Source organism: Sycon ciliatum, chromosome 1, assembly GCF_964019385.1.
Source record: "Sycon ciliatum chromosome 1, ocSycCili1.1, whole genome shotgun sequence".
Taxonomy (NCBI): Eukaryota; Metazoa; Porifera; class Calcarea; order Leucosolenida; family Sycettidae; genus Sycon; species Sycon ciliatum.
Genome location: NC_088643.1, coordinates 88919806 through 88938817, shown reverse-complemented (window position 1 = coordinate 88938817; position 19012 = coordinate 88919806). Strand labels below are relative to the sequence as shown.

Genomic DNA, 19012 nt, shown 5'->3' with positions numbered 1-19012 from the left:
CTCAAAGTTATTTGAATTCTATAGTACCGTACCATACAAAGAGCTCAGTCTCAAGCAGGGGCTGTAAATTTACTACTTCCTGCTATCAAGTGCGTACCGAGGAAAGAGAAAGAAATTTTCGCGAATCACTACAATTTCGTGTTTTCAAAGTTTCGAGCTTTGGTTCTGTACTCATTGCCAGACTCGAATTTTCTTTCGAACTTTTGCGTTGCTTAACGTCCCCAATACTATTCTTTTGTCACTTTTAGAGTTTTAGTGGAAATAGTGACATCATTATGTCATGCCTATGGCCTTCCCCCAAAACATGTATGTGATTCCGGACCACTAAGATAAAGGAGGTATGAGTGTATGTGCATTTTATGCCCACTACCCCACCCTGATTCTTGTGATGCGATTCACAGTTGGGATGTGGGCACCTTGCGTCCAACCTCGCTTTTTGCCTATCGTTCCTTCACCCATACGCCACCAATGTATTCGGGGACTACATTGTATTCATCCCCCCCCCCCAATAGGTTCGGACTTCCGGCAGGCTCCAACCGTTTCGGACTTCACGTGTAAAGTACTGAAGTAACTGTTATGTTGAGTCAGTAAGTGATCTCAAGAATTGAAAACCTTGTCATGCATAGTGTGTACCTACGGTGCACAATGCTACCTCAGCTTACAAGGAAATAAATATTAACAACAAGCTTAAGCTTGGTGAGGTTGCATCCTAGAATCTCAGGTGTCGAATCCACCATCTGCCGGCATCTAGTTCTTCTTTTTCTTCTTCTTCTTCTTGTCGTCCTCATCCTCATCTGGTTCCGGTGCTGGTTCACGCGGATCGCTGTGTTCATAAAAGGCGTGAGTCATTAGCTTGTGAGTCAAATCAGGCTTGTCCATCACCCACACGTGGTCATCATCTAACAGAAACAGGAAACGGCAAAATGCGAAAGCAGCAGCATTGAGATGCACATAGAGCAGTAAAGCCTGTAGCTAAGGCTACGGTGACGGTGACTATAATGACCAACCTACCACTACCAACCAAATCACCAGCCGCACGGACGGCCTCAAAATCAAAAAAATTCAAAATGCACTGTAACTAACGACTGCCAGCTCATCGTGACCAGTGACAGTCATTTGGTATATTTACTGAAGCATTTATTTCGTTTGTTTTAGACCTGTAGCTAGTGACCGCGATATAGTAAATCAAAGGTCGTTCGAAGCGCCTTTAAAAAAAAAGAGCTGGATGGCTTTTCCATCGTCCTGAAGGAAGACTCTTTCGATACTGGAACTGAACAAAAAAGAACGAAGTTTCATTGGCTTCAAGTGTTTTCAAGTGAGAGCATAATAGCAAATATCTTTAAGAGGGCATTGAAGCGCTTCCTGATCAACGGCATGGCTCGAACGAGATCGAACAGTGAGCGGCAAATTCAGCGAACCCAAGGTGTTTCAAAGGAGTCAAAAAGGCAGCTCATGGATGCAGGCGTAATCCAAACAATAAAGCTAAGGTACAAAAGGCACAGCAGGCGCACCGTACAACACCTGTCGGCTCGGATAGATCAAGCAACACCAGCGTCAGAACTGGCCCAACAAGTCAACATTCTGGATGCCACCAAGCGGCTGACAGCATCAAGGAGTAAGGTGCAGCCCATGTCAATCCAGAAGCGATTCAGCCATCGTCTTTTTGCAAAGGAAGCAGAGCCGTCAGAATTTCACGAACCAGAAATTGATCAGCATCCTGCTGCAGAGAGTGTCAATACTTTCGAGAGCAGACATTGTCAGATTATGCAGCCATGGGCGAAGAGCTTGAAACAAACAACACACTGTCCAATGATTGGAAGCATAGAACCCTCATAGCGGCACGGGGTAATGCTGATGATGCGGTCATAGATAGCAGTAGAGGATGAATGTGATGATAGAGTCTACTTCAGGAGAAGTTGAAGAGGTGTCCGGCAGAGAAGTGCTGTCATCTATTGCAGCAGTTTGCGATGCAACGTGGCTTGGCTAATGTGGCAATGAATGTTGAGAAACTTGGTGATTTCATCAACAGATTTGAAGCCTAGCGCCAAGCAAAACTTCCACAGGAAGCGCTCGACTCCTGGCTTCAGACGTGGCAACTGAGGTTGATATCAACAATAAAAATCCCCCTCCTCTATCGCTCTCTGTCTCTCTCTAAATATTGTGTGTTGCGTGAACTAAAATAAGAATAGCAGTGTGCAAATAATGAGTAATTGTATAAGCTCTATTATGACAAACACATACATACAAGTATCCCATATGGGATCCATGTATGGTCGTGCAGCACCAAACATCCAACTAAAGACCACCACCTGCGACTAACGACCGCTTTTTCGGACCAAGGAGTAGTTATCATATAGGGGCGGTCCGTAATTATCGATCTCTTTCACGAAACGAAAAATTTCGTTTATGCGTGGGTGGATTTAATATGGAAGAGTTTTGTTTTGAAAAATATTGATCAATCCATTCCAGCTGTCAAGTCAATATATTTTTCGTTCAAGGTGGTGGGTGGGTGGGAGAGGGTTATAACTAAACTTTTTCGTCCCGTGAAGATTATTGATAATGCCGGATGGCCTCTTACAGGTTATTAATTTTTAAAGCATAACACACTTTTATGTAGTGGTGGTGGCGGTGAGCTGACGTAATTTTCACTTTCAACTAGTGGTGAAACGAATATACCGAATATTCGAATATATAACATTCGAACGAATATTTCTCATGGCGAATATTCAAACCCGGTATGCAGAGTTGGGCGACTTCAAACTTTCGTAACTTCGTGAATACTTGACCGAATCGCTTCATCCAAAGGTCTATCGGCATTAGCAAACTCTCAGCTGTCGCCGAGAAGCAACCCGAGGTCCTGGAGTGGAGTTATGGCGCTCGAACGAAAAATCACGTCTCACGCTGTTTTTTTCTTGAGCCTGTGAAATGCACTTCAGCTGTGGATTTTGTGAAAATTGACCTAGAAATGATGGAGAAATATGTGCCTTTGTTTGTCATGCCTACAATAGGGACAATATCCAATAAAATGACTGAGAGGAGGACATGTGATGTCATCCGTGTTAACGAAAGAATATTTGTTCGTTCGCTCGTTAAGCCAAAGAATATTCGGCTACTGGGTTTTAATATTCGTTTCACCACTACTTTCAATACGCTTTGACAACGAAAAAGCAGGTTTAGAGTAGATGATACTGTGCAAGGCGTGTTGTTCTTGCGGCTTTTTTGACCTATGTGATACACGTAAACCAAGTACATTGTACACTAATACAGTCATGAAGTGTTGCTTCTATGGTGTAGTGCAGTTCTGTGATGAAGAACTTCGCCTGTACAAAACTAATTCTCCTGCACAATGGTGGTTCGTTATATCAGGAGTCGACAGTAACTTGTTACTAGTAAGCACATAAGGTGGCGTGTTCGAAGGATTTTGAGACACCTCTGTACTGAGAAACCTCTCGTCCAGCACTCTCCTGTGAGATTATGTAATGATGCACTCCAGCAACATTTCCTAAGAGCAACCTTGCACCCATTGTGTAACAGACACATGCACACACACGGGTGCGTGTATGCATGCACGTGTACACACACACGTACACACACTGGTGCATGCATGCATGTGCACACACACACACCATTGGACGCCCATCGCCGGAGGCGATGATAGCGATGCTACAGCAGAAGCCATAGCAGCTTGTGCTGGGATTGCACCATTCAACAGCTTGCAAGGCTGAAGAATTGACCGCCACTATTCAGCCTGGTCTACACCACACAGCTATGAAGTGGCTTTTTCTGGCCAGTGAATCCCTACTTTTTGGTCTTTTTTATTTATTTTTTCCCGCACACACATCACACCACATACTCCGGCATGCACTGGCTGTTGGTAACCACCCAGGAGAATGAAAGAAAAGTCAGGATGAGTCTGAGAAAGAGAAGAACACACACACACACACACACACACACACACACACACACACACACACACACACACACACACACACACACACATGTACACAATCATACACATAATACACGCACATGCACACACATGTACACACACGCACATGCACACAGAACAGACACACAAACACAGACAGGCACACAAGGGCAAGTGCACACACACACACACACACACACACACACACACACACACACACACACACACACACACATGAGCACACACACACGTGAGCACACATACACACACACACACACACACGCGCGCGCGCGCGCGCGCGCACATACACACATGGCTTGCACACTACACATATACTTCCTCCGGAAACAAAAAAAGTTATGACTTCGATCAGCCTCTCAGTTCTTGTGAATTATTTAGCTCTGAGGAATCGAGCAATGGTGATTCCGATAGAGAGACTCAAACGGTGCTAATTTCTTTTGTATAGTCGTGTACACACTTCAAACAATTATGTCCACATTGCTTTGAAGTGTTTTTAACGTTTCGTTCCACTGAACCAAATTTCTTGAGCACAATTTTTTTAGAATGCGAATGAAAAAGTCACAAAGATGTTGTTTCCGGAGGAAGCACACACAATACAATACACACACAGCTTGTATAAGCTATGCAGAAATACGTACGGAATGTTATTTTTATCGTGCTTGGACTTCCGTTATTAACAACGTTGGTCTTGAATATTGCGTTCGGATTAGTCTTTCGTCCTCCAGTGATTCTGTTGAAGAACATCCTGTGAAATCAAAGGAGTAGCAAGACTTCGCAATCAAGATCTTGAAGAAAAAGACAGCTCTATGCTGGAGGAATGCTGTCTTACAGTGTGTTGAAGTTATCACGTCCAAGCCATGGGTCGAAAGTCATTTCAACCTCTTTTACAGCACGAAGGGACATTCCATGTCCTGGCAATCTGTTCGCGTTTCTCATGGCACGCGTGAGGTAAGGCACTGCCGTTGGATGAAAGTAGGGCGGCATGTTGGCCTGCCTTGAAGATCCCAAGTGAGTTACTTGCAATTATTTACTTCATCATTCGACATTCAAATACACTGTATTATATCCAGAACTCATGACTCAGGAGACAAACCACAGCTAGCTTTTGGAAATGTGGCCTTTTCTTTTCTTTTTCTCGTTTTTGATTTTTACCATGCTGTTTGCACGCGCGAGATCTATGCCGCATGCACAGCATGCATGCAGACAGCAGCTAGCTAGCTAGCTAGCTAGCTACAATGACTATGTAGCAGGGAGTCGTAAAATACCGGTATTTTACGACTCCCTGCTATGTAGCTCTCACACTCACAGTCTCAGCAATGTCAGCATGCGCCAGTGCAGTAGCCGTGCACTTGGGGCTTTCCCTATCAGTAACGGCAGGATTTTCATAGTGGCAGTTGAAAAAGAGATGATTGAATGATTGAATGAAGGATTGTTGCTTTCCACCTGCAGAAGTAGATCTGTTACTTTCAGTGTTTCTGTTGAAGAGTAGATGAGGTTGTTCCGTTCAAGTTGTGTTGTGTCGAGGTGTGTGTCTGGCTTATGTCAGAGCTTTGAGCCTGCAATTTCTCGGCAGGCAGTGGCCTGTGCTCTCCCTATTTCGTCCATGGCCCAATACACGCCACTGTCGAACAAATCATGGTAAAGTATATCTTGAAGGAGTGTTCAAACATTCATATTGCGCATTCACGGTTGATTCCGTGTTTGTACGCTTGTATGTTCATCTTCCGACGTAGTGATTACATCACGAATGAACAGGGATCAACTCACTTGGTCTGGAAGACAAAACCGTCAAATGTTCTAATAATTAAGAAAATACGTGCTGCTGAGGTTCAGAAAGCGTTCAAGCAACTTGTCCTGTACCTATGTCAGGTAAGCAGCTAGAACCAATAGTGCTCATATCCTGTACCTAGTTTATCTCCTTTCACGAGGCAAGTGGAGTGCCCCCCCCCCCCCCCCCCCCAGACACACACCTCTGTGAAACCACCAAGCTGTTTGCCATCTTAGGCACCCCGCCACATCACACTGTACATGTACCACCAACAATCCCAAGATGATTGGTGGTGAATGTACTATCAGGTAAATAGCCGGCACTTGTCCATTGTCCTACAGATAAACGGATGGTTGGGTTTGACTGTCTTCATTTAATTTTTGAACCGAAATACATGATCCAGAAGTCTGAGCCTTGGTAGAAATCCACATCCTGGACACGGTGACTATTTGAATTAATCCGCTTACAAGTAGGTTTTTGTTTTTAACAATCTGCGCCGACTTTGGCCGGGAAATCTTTCTTGTCTTCGCGTGATGCCCCTGATCGGTACAAGTAGCAAATTAGTTCTACATGTTGGCCGAGCCACGTCTCCTCTCAGCAGTAATCAAAGAAAATGGTGAGAGTAGCCATTGCGGCATTTGGTCGAGCTAGTGTTGAAGCAAGCGATCGTTTGCGTAACAGCAGCAGGGCAAGCGTGCATGATGTTAGTGGAGTAGCTTCTGTTTTGCGAATGAGGCAACGCGCAGCTATTTTGGTTACCCGTGCTGAGGACAGTTTTCATGAAGTATTTATTACTCGAATCGACTCATGATTGCTCTCATTGCACATGTACATGGGTCACTGAACTGTGTTGTGTTGGTTTTTATGCGGCAGGAGAAGCAGCTTTGTGTGACAGTAGAGCCATGCGTCTTTGAGGAATTCACGGGCGACGACGAGTTTTCTTTGGTCTCCAAGGACCTGAAGAAGCTAGACTTTGGTAAGACTTTGATCTGTAACGTACATATTATGTTTGCGTTGTCCTCATGTGTTGATATTGTGCTTTTAGAATACGTCTTTTCAATAGTTGCATATTTTAGAATAACTGGTCAATACTGGGAATTTTCCTTGCTGTTATTTTGCCAATGCTATTTTATAGATTCTCCAAGTTGCATTGACGACATTGACTTCATAGTTTGCCTTGGTGGTGACGGCACTCTTCTTTATCTCTCCTCGTTATTTCAGGTAGGGTGCACACAGTGCATACGCAGTACAACCGTGGTCCATTATCTTTACATTTGTACTGGTGTAGGCGTTCATGACAAGAAAGTTTGTGAAGTGTTCATCCGTATGAGTGCCTAACGATGATCTTCTCAGCACTGGCAGGCCTGCAGTAGCTAACCGTGTGAGTGCCTAACGATGATCTTCTCAGCACTGGCAGGCCTGCAGTAGCTCATTCAATGTTCTAGGAAACACTTTGCATTTTAGTACATGTACTTGGTAATTGTACCTTGGAGCATGTTTTTGTGATCAAATACTTCTTGTGGTGAAGTTCTTGAAGTACATGTGTAGTATACTAGTACAACATATTGATACATGTTGTTAGTTATTATTATTATTATTATTATTATTATTATTATTATTATACGCATTCCCGCGTTGAAGTGTAGCAGCAGTATGCTGCGTCCACAGCTTCGCTTAAGCAGAATGGCTTGGGTGAGAGGAGAGGGGAGAGAAAACAACAAGGCAACCAACATCTATGCATGTATGTGAAATTCAAATTTCAACATATTATTCCCCTGCTCCCCCCCCCCCCCCCCCCCGCCTCTCTCTCTCTTTCTCCTCTCTCTCTCTCTCTCTCTCTCTCTCTCTCTCTCTCTCTCTCTCTCTCTCTCTCTCTCTCTCTCTCTCCCGTATTCTTCTTTTGATGCGCGCAGGAGTATGTTCCACCTATTATTCCATTCCATCTTGGCTCACTTGGGTTTCTCATGACGCACGCATTTGCTGATTTCGAAGAAACTCTGGAGCGTACATTGTCCGCATCAGGTAGGCCGCGCACTGGTTCTCTCCATTCCTTGGCCATCAGTATGCTCTTTTTGATATCATCTTCTCCTTACCAGGGAATTATTCAGCCAGCTTTGTAGCTCCTTGTTTTCATCTTGTGTTCTAACATGTTTTGGCTACAGCTCAAGTACAACGGGGTCGTCGCAAAAGTCTTGTCGTCCGTGAAGCGAATATTGTTCATTTCGTACTCGGCCTCCCCCCCCCCCCCCCCAAATGAATGCAGCTTGATACTGGACAACGCAAATTGCAGGCATGTACAGTACATTAACATGTACAGTGTCGGTCAACTTACGATTTTGGTTCACACTCCCCCCCCCCCCCTCCCCATGAACAATACTCGTTTCAAGGACAACCAAATAACTTTGCAACAACCCCTGAACTGTTGTTGTTGCTGGGAAATTGATGGTATCTTGACATATCATCATCTACTGTTATTTTATGCTCTGTAGCTGACTCTCCTCTGGGTGTCACTGTGCGGGTTCGCTTGAACTGCGAATTGCAGCTGGCAAGCGAAAGTGAACAGCTACCCACATCAACAGAATGCCGCCGGGTGTCCCCAAGCGGCTACACGATAGTGGGACCACAGACGAGGGTAGCTCGAATGGCAGTAAGTACGAGTATATATTGTGCTTGGTGTTGGCTTGTTGTGATGTTTAGCTGTTAACATGGCTGCTGTTTTGGCTGAAATGTGTAGGCAGACTGATGTCGGCACGGTACTATTCACCAGTGAAGTGTGGGCCTTCAGCTCGTGCTTTTTCTGCTTTCTGAATGTTCTACAAACACACCCTGCAGGCATTAAACGAGGTTGTTATTGATCGCGGATCATCGCCGTACCTGACTGGCTTGGAGCTGGCATGCAATGGCAAATATGTAGCCGACGTGCAAGGCGATGGTAAGTAGTTGCTGACATTTAATCCGTTGTTTGTGATGTGCTAGTATTGAGTATCCTTGGTATGTGACCATCTGCTCATCTTTCCAGCTTTGCTGCAGTTCTGCAACAAGTTTAAACTCCTTGTTGAGATTCTGAAATCCTTCTGTTTGACTGTTCCTGGAGACAGTACGCTATGACTATGCATACTAAGTCAGGCCACCCTCCCATGACATGCACTGCCCTGTCACATGGTCAAGTTGAATTTATTATGCGGACATCGTTATGGTGTATAGAGCACACACACAATGTCATTTTGATGTCATGCATGCCTTTTTTGCTGGTCAAACAAGCGCTGTCTGTATGTAAAAGCAGTTCAACCACCCGTGACATTCCGTCCTATGGCTTTGTACGCATTTCTCCATTGTGCATGCAGCGTCATGTAGTCATCCTGTGCTGTGCTGTGCTAGCTGACAACATGGGTAGCCGGCTTACTTTTGTGGTGTGTGTGTGTGTGTGCAGACATATGGGAACTTTTCTGTCTTTCAAATGTTTGTACTGTATGTGCAGGCGTGATCATAGCTACTCCAACGGGAAGTACAGCATACGCCGCAGCAGCTGGTGGTCCTATGGTAGAGCCTGGAGTGCCTGGCATCACCATTGCGCCAATCTGTCCACATTCTCTCTCGTTTCGTCCCGTTGTTGTTAGCTTACAACGCAACGTTCAGGTTGGTTAGCCAGCAGGGTGGCATTCATGTACATGTTGTGTGTTTGTTTGTTCTCCTCTAGTTCTCCTCTAGTTCTCTTATGTTCGCGGAGAAGGCGGAGAGCCGGAACACAGTACCTCTTATTTTTAATTTTTTTTAATTACTTACTTTTTTTACCAGGCGTGGGCCATCCCCTGATTATAGGTGCCAAACATTTTTAGTATAAAAAAATAAAAATAAAGATGATGCACACCACAAAAAAAAAAAAAATCATGTACATGTACCACCTAGTGCTGTAAAGTACAGTAAAACCTGGTTTAAGCGACCACCCCATGGTGCAAGCAAAAGTGGTCGTTAAGCCAGGTGGTCTTTAGAACCCGGTTCTATACATTCGTGGCATATCGGAGTGTGTACATACATGTGCATGATTGTACTTCCATGTACTCATATTGACAGTTTCCCATTTCGCTAGTAATGGTACATTGTGACGGGAAGTGGGAGTTGTGCTAGGAGCTGAGAGCGAGATATAACAGTGTGGTGGTTGCCGGTTGAGCCTGGCCAAACTCTTCAATGGCCCATAGCCGCGCAATACTTTCCCGAACGTCGTGTGGCGCAGCCCGTGTAAGACAGGTTACCGGGTCTGCCTTGACCTTGCCAATCCTGCCGACGCAGGTCCATCCAAGGGGGGTCAGGCGAGCAATCGGCTCTCCAGGTTGCCCATGGACTTCTCGTATGGCTGCTTGAAGCTGTACTGCATCAAGGCCGAGTAACACATCTACCTGTCGACGGTTCGGCAGTGCTGGGAATGGAATGTTGCGGAGGTGTGCCCAATCACGGCGCTTGTGCACCCAATCCACTGCATTGTCACTGCCGAGGATTGAGTCGGTTGTGAATGCGTCCAGCGTCGCCGATGTCTCTCCGTCCACACTGCAGAGCTGAACCGTCACATGTGTTGTTGAGAACACCTCAGTACGACCGCTGAGCACTTTCACCGGCAGGTGTTGTCTTTCTCCCGTTAGACCAAGCTCACATGCCACATGCGAACTTACGTATGAGTCCGTGCTTGCGTCGTCCAGCAGTGCATTAACAAGCACTTCTTTCCCACCAGACCTGAGTTTCACTGGCACCGTTCTCATGGACACGGCGATGAGCTTGGACGCTTTGGAAGCTGTTGATAATGCCTTGCTGTCATCTGTAGTCTGACACGTGACTAGGGACATCGCTGGTTCCGACTGCCTGCTGTTGCTTGTTGTTCGTGAACGCTGCTGTTTGCCCTCTGCTGATGTTGCGAGCGCCTGGCGTACCGTAGGCTTGCTGTCTTCGGATGCTGTGTCAGTGCCCGAGGCTGACGACGTCTTCTCCGCGTTATGCAGCAGCCGATGGTGACTTTTGCTGCAACCACTTATGCCACACGCGTCCCCCCAAGTGCATTCTTGCCCACGGTGTCCAGCGCCCAGGCACCGAAAGCACAGGTTGCTGGCCTTGGCAATGCGCCATCGTTCATCTAGCGTGGCCGACTTAAATACCAGGCACCTCCAGACTGGGTGTTGGCTTTGGCAGGCTGGGCACTTGCTTGGAGATGACTTGTTGCGAGTACCGGTAAGCAGCGTTCTTGCACGATGATCCTGCGAGCTGCGGGGCTGGTCTGCTTTTGCCGCTGTGTTGAAACCTGATACCGTCTCTGCCGCCGTCACCAGGAGCTCGGCTTCCAGGGTAACAAATTCCAACAGGCACTCTACACTCTCTGATCTATTATGGTCATATCGCCAGCGATGATAGCGCGCTATGATCCGTTCATCCAGCTTCTTCATCAGGGAGTGATAGAGCGTGCCGACCAACAGCTCCGCATGTCGTCCTGCCTCCTTGAGCTGGACAGTTGCTACCATCAGCAACTCAGCGAACTGCTGCAGCTCCCGTGGCTTTCCTTCTCGGATTGGCCGCATTTCCTCAATCTCCTCAAGCTGGATTGCCAGACGACGACGCTCGCCGCCATACTTCCTTGTGAGCATGTCCTTGGCAGCTTCATAGGACGCAGCAGTGTACCCGAGACTCTTGATAGTCCGCAGTGGCTCGCCACTCAGATATTGCCGCAGCCTGAGCATCTTGCACTCTGGTGACACTGGCGATTTGTCCACGCACGCTGAGAACGCAGCCCACCAGGCCTCGAAACTACGTTTATCGCCTGCAAATGTGGGGATCTCAATGCGCTGCATGTGTGTCCAAGGACTGGTTGCGCCACCTGGCCAGGCTTTACTGGCAGCAGGCAGTGCAGATGGTGCAGATGGCACATACACACTTGCCCCTGCATTCAGTCTGCTGCTACTGAATGCAGGCTGGCTGCTGGCCACAGCTTGACTGGTGGATGGCTGCCTGGTAGTACCACTCCTGGGTGCAGCCAGTGAGGCAAGTGGTCTAGTCATGCTAGTGCCAGTGGTCAAGGTAGTGGCTGCAGTGAGGCTGCTGCTACCTGTGATCATGGTGATGCCATTGATGGTTGTCACTGGTGCTGAGGTAGGCAGTACAGTGTCATGTACAGACTGAACAGGGCTGGCGCTCACACTTGACAGTGACAGATCACTGATGCTGGTGTACGACATTGCACTAGCTCTACCTGTCGCGTCAAGTGTCCTAGTACCGACCTGAGTGCTTGTACTTACAGGAACAATGGTCTTGCCGCCGACAGTCTCTGTCGGGTTCCCACGCTGACTCCCAGACAGTGTGTATACTGTGTCCTCATGAGGAGACGAGATGATGTCCGTTCGGCCTTGTGACGGTGACTGCGGATGGGCTTCGCTCAGTTTACTGACATCGATCTTGGCCTGCGCTCGGTCCATGGCCGCCGAAAATTGAGTCTCCAGTGCTTCCAACTCACTTGCCAGTTTATTCCGCTGGCGAACGTCTTGGCAGCTGCCGATCATGTCTGCCAACAAACCAGTAGCTCCATCGTACAGTGCCGTCAGGCCTTCCAGATGTTGCGAGATCCCTTCGATGTCGCATGGACCATCGGCATTTAGCTGCACTAGCAAGCCTCGTCTCGCTCTCGTGAACTGCCCTTTGATGGCGGCCTTTCTCACTCTCAGTTCGCTCTCCACTTGCGCTGAGTTTAGGCCCACTCCACGATCCCCAGCTGCTTCCTCTCGCTCTGGAGTTGAGGAGCGACGGCGGCCCGAATTTGGCCTTTCTTCATAGTCGTCCTCCAATTCTCCCTGAGCACTCGGCTCCGCAGCATACTCCAAGGTCGTGGGTTCCGACGATGCCATTATCCGCACCCTATTCCAGGTTCGAGACGCACTGCTACAAATCGCAACGCGAACACTATCACAATCAATCTGCTGAGCTAATTCCTTTTAGTAACCATCCTCTGCTACCAATTTTCTGTTACTAAGAAAAGCTCACTAAAGGGAACGCACACTCACACAGTGACACATTCCACATTCGTGCACAACGGAAAGCGATTCGAAGAAACAATAACCTTGAACTTTCTACATGAACTCCGAAAAGCAACTCTTCACACCAACTAGTCTAAAACACTACTAAAAGTCCAACAACCAGGAACTAAACAAAAGCAGCGCAGCACAGCGCAGCACAGCGCGGCGCAAGCTCCGGTGCATGCATCCGGGAACTCGCGAGACAGAAACATGCACGTGACCGCTCAGGTCTACAGTCAATGCTACCATGAATGCAAGCATACTAGAAGCCGATGCGTAGCAGTACAGCACAACCATGCATGTGACATATAGTCGTTGGTTCAGACCTCGGGATCTTCTGAACAGGATGTGTGCGGTTATGCGAGGTCTGACTGTACTTTCGTGCAGGAGAAGCACACCTCACTCAACTTTGTCTCATGTGCATGCAGTGTGTCCTGCACTGTCACTTGTCACTTCTGTTCACTGTCTGCACTTGGTTCAGAGCGCACTTGAACCGTGTTGCAGTCGACCAAGATGACACTTTTGGTTAGTTTTGGTCACTCTGTTCAGGTCCAATACGGCACTTGGTACACTAAAAGTCGGGCGCTGGTCGCGTGAGGCAGGTAGTCGCTGTATCCGGTGCAGTTTCTGTGTAGAACGTTCGCTTACACCAGGTTTTACTGTACCGCAAGAGCATCCTGTCTCGTGAGAGCGCTCCACCTTGATTTTATAGACGGGGAAAGGAGAATCGTATGGCAGAATGCATCTAAGTTTGTACTTCTGAAGTACAGTGTGAGAAACTTAGTGTACTATGGTCACACTTAGCATTTTCTTGTGGAGAGCTCGCATCCGCTTGAAGGCGAACTGAGTACGGATTGACTGCACAGCGTGCAATGTGTGTACACGGTGGTATGTGTTGTATGGCCTAGATACAGGACTCCCAAAACACACAACCACAAAAGGGTAGCGGTCGTGGGGCGCTCTCGCGGTACAGTACTTCGCCAGTAACGCACTGTTAGGATCAGGGGTAACTGTAACTGTACAGGACAGATGGTATTGGAGGAAGGTGTATATTCTATTTGACAGCAGGGTACCTCTATTCTATACTTAAAATACACAAGTACTTGAGGTAGCATGATTCTAAGCAAAACCCTTGTTTCTATCTTTGCACATGCATGTGGTTGTATCAGGTTCGTATCCCAGAATCAAGTCGCATGTCGGCATGGGTGTCCTGTGATGGGAGAAATCGGCAGCAGCTTCAACCTGGTGATGGGTAAGCGCTGGAATGTTTAAGAGTATGTTCTGATTGTTCCATTGTATTTATTTATTTTTTATTTCGCCGTCCAATGGCCGAAGCCAATGCAAAGGAGGGAGCATTAGCCAGCCATGGCAAGAGAAGGAAAAAGAAAGAAAAAAAAGAAAAAAACTTTTATAATAATCGGAAGAAAGGAACGCATCAGCGGGGTGAAATGTATCACTATGTTGACTATGGTGAATAGTGGTGAGATAAGCTAGCAAAAGAGGCAAGTGAATACTGGGTTGCTCAACTCAATCTTTTCTTGTTTCGCACAGTTTTAGCCTCTTTAGCGCGCATGCATTTGACACTAACCCCACGCAGTCAAAACGGTCAAAATTGAGATTTTTGACATTTCAGTTTATTGACTTCGCTCCTGATCCCACAGGACTATGCGGTTCAGAAAGATGAAAACAATGATATTGACTGGATTTAGAAAGATATGTACAATGTACATATAGGGAGCAATTGAGTACATCGCTAAGGTATTTGTTGTGCTGGGCATGCACTGTGTATGTGTCTGTCTGTCTGTCCATCTGTATGTCTGTGATTGTGTGTGTGTGTGTGTGTGTGTGTGTGTGTGTGTGTGTGTGCATGTGTGTGTGTGTGCATGTGTGTATATGTGTGTGTGTGGATGTGTGTGTGTGTGTGTGGATGTGTGTGTGTGTGGATGTGTGTGTGTGTGTGTGTGTGTGTGTGTGTGTGTGTGTGTGTGTGTGTGTGTGTGTGTGTGTGTGTGTGGATGTGTGTGTGTGTGTGTGTGTGTGTGTGTTGGTGTGTGGATGTGTGTGTGTGTGTGTGTGTGTGTGTGGATGTGTGTGTTGGTGTGTGGATGTGTGTGTGTGTGTGGATGTGGATGTGTGTGTTGGTGTGTGGATGTGTGTGTGTGTGTGTGTGTGTGTGTGTGTGTGTGTGTGTGTGTGTGTGTGTGTGTGTGTGTGTGTGTGAGTGTGTGTGTGTGTGTGTGGATGTGTGTGTGTATGTGTGTTGGTGTGTGGATGTGTGTGTGTGTGTGGATGTGGATGTGTGTGTTGGTGTGTGGATGTGTGTGTGTGTGTGTGTGGATGTGGATGTGTGTGTTGGTGTGTGGATGTGTGTGTGTGTGTGTGTGTGTGTGTGTGTGTGTGTGTGTGTGTGTGTGTGTGTGTGTGGATGTGGATGTGTGTGTTGGTGTGTGGATGTGTGTGTGTGTGTGTGTGTGTGTGTGTGTGTGTGTGTGTGTGTGTGTGTGTGTGTGTGTGTATGTGGATGTGGATGTGGATGTGTGTGTGTGTGTGTGTGTGTGGATGTGTGTGTGTGTGTGTGTGGATGTGGATGTGTGTGTTGGTGTGTGGATGTGTGTGTGTGTGTGTGTGTGTGTGTGTGTGTGTGTGTGTGTTGGTGTGTGTATGTGTGTGTGTGTGTGTGTGTGTGTGTGTGTGTGTGTGTGTGTGTGTGTGTGTGTGTGTGTGTGTGTGTGTGTGTGTGTGTGTGTGTGTGTGTGTGTGTGTATGTGTATGTGTATCTTGTTACTGTTACTGTTATACAACATGCAGTGTTCAGATTACATCTCACCTCTGGCCTATGGCATGCATCAACAAGAAGGAGACCACAGCAGACTGGTTCACTGGGCTGGCCGAATGTCTGCAATGGAACGCTCGGCTGAAACAAAAGCCACTGATGTAGGCGTCCAGTGAGACTGGGCCTTCTTGCTGTCTTGTTAGTGTCTTGTTAGTGTCTTGTTCTGGCTTAGGGTAGTAGAATTAGTTGTCCCCAGCACTATCTGTGTTCGTCATTGTAACTGTTCTGTTGGTGTCTTTTTCGACTTTTTGTATCTCTTCTTCAAGACTGAACTTATCTCTGCACGAAGCAGCAGAGCTGCTCACAGTGATGGTGTGCCAGTATTTTTCTGTTTGTCATTGTCCTTGTCTTCCCTTTGTTGCGACGGTTCCCTGTTCTCTTGTTGGACTCGGTGGCTGGACGTGAGTGTGTGTGTCTGTATCTACATGTCACATCTTGTGCGTGTAGCATGGAGATTTGCTTAACTGGTTGCCATTTTCTCTATTTTTCTGCCCAACCAGTTGCCATTTTCTCAATATTTTTTAACTTATGTTTTTCTATTGGATACTGGAGTTGATCTCTGATAGTCCATCCCCCCTAGTGGCTGGTTCATGCAAGTCTGGTTCATGCTGTTATATTTCAGTGTCAGCCTTTTTAAGTATTGAATGCTGTCTTATTTACAAATTTGTGCATAGGTTTGGTAGCCGGATCAACAATTCTTCATTTTTTTAAACGCATTATCACTAGCACATGTTTGCACTTGCATTCAATACCTGCAATGCAATTTTCCGCAAGTCCTAGAAATCAGGTTCACAGTTTGCAGGTTTGAAAGGATATCGAGTACCAGATTCAAACTTTGCAGTTTTGTGAGGACAATGTCTGCAGATTTTTATGTGGTGGTGGTGGTGTGTGTGTGTGGGGGGGGGGGGGGGGGGGCTCCTGTGACATTCTTGTATGAAAGGTGTTGTCTGTGAATAGGCTGTGTTGTCTGGTTGCTGCAGGTGTTTGTGTGGCAAGTAAAATGCAGCTGACTTACATTGTAATCCTGTTCTACTGGATAGAGTTCTTAGCTAGTGCCCAAGTCCAGGTTGCAGCACGTACCAGTATCCACTTGGCCCCATGTTTGCAGGATGCCAGCAAGACCAACAGCCAGAAGAGGTAACCATTATATGGATGTGTTTTTCCTAGCTCATTGGTTGTTCGGCCTTCATTTTTACCCTTTCCCAACACTATTTTGTCAGTCGTTTTCCTGTTTTTATTGGCCCCCTGGAACTGCACACAACAACAGAGACGAAACCCAAGTTCTGTAACTCTGAGTTTCAGGCTCCGAAACATCCACCAGACAGCGAGAAGATACCCTACATCTGTAGACACATAGTGTCACGATTCCAGCGTTTGTTTTTCCTGTATACATGTACTTCAAGTAGATACAAAACCACCCAAGAGTACTGGAAGTCTTCGGCTTGGTACTGCCGCTGAGATTATTAAACATTCGTACATATACCTCGGTTTTGCGGACCCCGCAGCTACGGGCACTTCGGTCTACCGGGCACCCTTCGAGGGAGTGGAAATATTACTATTCTTTTGTCGTGTGGAAATAGTGACATCATATGCCATATCAGAACCAGCTGAAGCGTCGTTCACGAAGTTTTTATTGCCAGAGTAGAGATGTCACGAACAAATTCAAGCGAAAGTGGTGATGGACAAAGAAATATCTGTGATGGAAATGTAATGTGAAGAACAATAAAATTTATATATTTAATATAAAAAACTAAACATGAACTGGTTTATTCGCAACACCAATCGCGTGAAACCATGAAGTAAGAACCAAAGCAAAAAGACAACCTAAATTCGGAAATAAATAGAACCGTGACTCTGAAATGTAAGATTGGACCAGGGAGACCGAGTCGTATAAACGTTTACATGATTTATACGACTCCCTGGCCTGGATCATGGATTGAACACAAAAGCGTGACAAGAAATTGCCGCCTTCAAGTCAAGCGCTTTGCAACACATTCTTGCCTGCTTTTAGCTTTACGCCCAATGTTTCTGTGGCTGTGCTGGAACTGCTCTATTTCGCCGCCACTATTTACCATTAGCCATGTCTCCTCCACCCTACACAGTGGGTCCATTGTTATTTAGCAAGAGTACATAACCCCCAGAGTGTGCAACGCCTGATCCAGCTCTGCATAGGGTCTTGGTCGAGCGGAATCGGACCTTCTGATGTCATACGTACACTCCACACCAGCGCAAGGCCGGTCTCGAGGCAGGGCACCAGTGTTTTTGATCCGAGAGTACCCGCGACTCCCCGGGTTCCCCTCAGATGTGTACGGTATTATGACACAAAGATCCGATTCCGCTCGACCAAGACCGGTCGACCCTATGCAGAGCTGGATCAGGTGTTGCACACTCTGGGGGTTTTTGTACTCTTGTTATTAGGCATCTGCCTGTTTTGGTTTTCTCCAGACCACTAATAGTAGTGGAATGAATACATACATAAGAAATCGCTGCCTAATACGTAGTAATAGTAATAAAAAACAGACATGTGCTGATATCAGTACTACATGGCTGTGTAGTTGTAGAGGGGACGGTTTCAAATAGGACATAGGTTGCAAACCGGAACGGACTCAATATTCACTTTCTCTCTTGGTATTTTGATTAGAAGACATATGTCACAGTGAGACTACTATGTGTTATACTCCGAGACAAAATTTCATGGCTCTGCGATGACCAGAAGCGCCATATCAAGCAGGTGAGTTTTTGACGTGTTGCTTCGCACTGCGACTTGAGTTTTACGACTTTCGAAAAATCAACTTCTTGTCGCAGGTAAACAGCGGCTTGCCTCTCGCCAATAAAGCACCGCATACCAATCAAAACTAATGGAAGCACACACAAGGCTTATTGTTACTCTGTACTGGCCGTCGTGGAGCGATAGCAATTACCTAATTTCAGACCCAGAGTGAATTTGACGTGCACTCTAAAACGTGTCCGGTTTGGAGCCACCTCTGATTTGAACTTTTTTGAAGCGAAAAATTGGGCAACTTGGAGGCAATGGGTCAACACAAAGGAGTGGCTCAGTTCGATTGACTCTGGCCCCAGAGCAAACTTCAACATGCCAGTTTCCTTCCACAAACATATTTCGAGTGAAAAATCAACGCTGATGATCGGTTTGGGTCTATACAAATTTGGCTGTCAAAGCGTCCCAGTATCGAGCCGTCTCCTCTACCGGGCAAGACGATGCTGACGGTACTGACTGTCGTTTGGTTGCTCTGACGTCCCCATGGTGATCCGTGTTTGAACCGAACGCGACATCAATGATCATCATGTTCTGTGCAACATCAGTCATCTGGTCATCATTCAAGACTCTAGTCTAGACTAGTCTGAAATGAGATCGAGACACTCACTCGTACTCGAACTCGGAGTCGTAGATCTACGAGTCG

The 19012-nt window shown here is 46.6% G+C and overlaps 2 protein-coding genes across 2 annotated transcripts; one reads left to right on the top strand and one right to left on the bottom strand.

The window, feature by feature from the left end:
• Positions 1 to 555: 555 nt before the first annotated feature.
• LOC135806266 (uncharacterized) lies at positions 556 to 5064 on the bottom strand. Its single transcript, XM_065320427.1, has 3 exons — positions 4779 to 5064; positions 4588 to 4694; positions 556 to 899 (listed from the first exon to the last, which is right to left on the bottom strand). The coding sequence occupies exons 1-3, from the start codon at positions 4931 to 4933 to the stop codon at positions 748 to 750; spliced, it is 414 nt and encodes a 137-aa protein (XP_065176499.1). The 5' UTR covers positions 4934 to 5064; the 3' UTR covers positions 556 to 747.
• Positions 5065 to 5345: 281 nt separating this feature from the next.
• On the top strand, positions 5346 to 16420 carry LOC135806265 (NAD kinase-like). Its single transcript, XM_065320426.1, has 10 exons — positions 5346 to 5587; positions 5683 to 5818; positions 6591 to 6693; positions 6853 to 6938; positions 7631 to 7739; positions 8207 to 8364; positions 8550 to 8649; positions 9196 to 9353; positions 13930 to 14012; positions 15569 to 16420. Exons 1-10 carry the CDS (start codon positions 5439 to 5441, stop codon positions 15696 to 15698), a joined length of 1212 nt encoding a protein of 403 aa, XP_065176498.1. The 5' UTR covers positions 5346 to 5438; the 3' UTR covers positions 15699 to 16420.
• Positions 16421 to 19012: the final 2592 nt, after the last annotated feature.

Excerpts from the sequence above, each read along its gene's own strand:
- LOC135806265 (XM_065320426.1), top strand. The coding sequence starts at position 5,439 with ATGAGGTTGTTCCGTTCAAGTTGTGTTGTGTCGAGGTGTGTGTCTGGC. Across the intron at positions 8,650-9,195 it reads AGCCGACGTGCAAGGCGATG|GCGTGATCATAGCTACTCCA; the intron begins GTAAGTAGTTGC and ends CTGTATGTGCAG. Across the intron at positions 14,013-15,568 it reads CAGCTTCAACCTGGTGATGG|TGTTCAGATTACATCTCACC; the intron begins GTAAGCGCTGGA and ends TACAACATGCAG.
- LOC135806266 (XM_065320427.1), bottom strand. The coding sequence starts at position 4,933 with ATGCCGCCCTACTTTCATCCAACGGCAGTGCCTTACCTCACGCGTGCC. Across the intron at positions 4,695-4,778 it reads CGTGATAACTTCAACACACT|GATGTTCTTCAACAGAATCA; the intron begins GTAAGACAGCAT and ends TTGATTTCACAG. Across the intron at positions 900-4,587 it reads CACGATAAAAATAACATTCC|ATGATGACCACGTGTGGGTG; the intron begins GTACGTATTTCT and ends TGTTTCTGTTAG.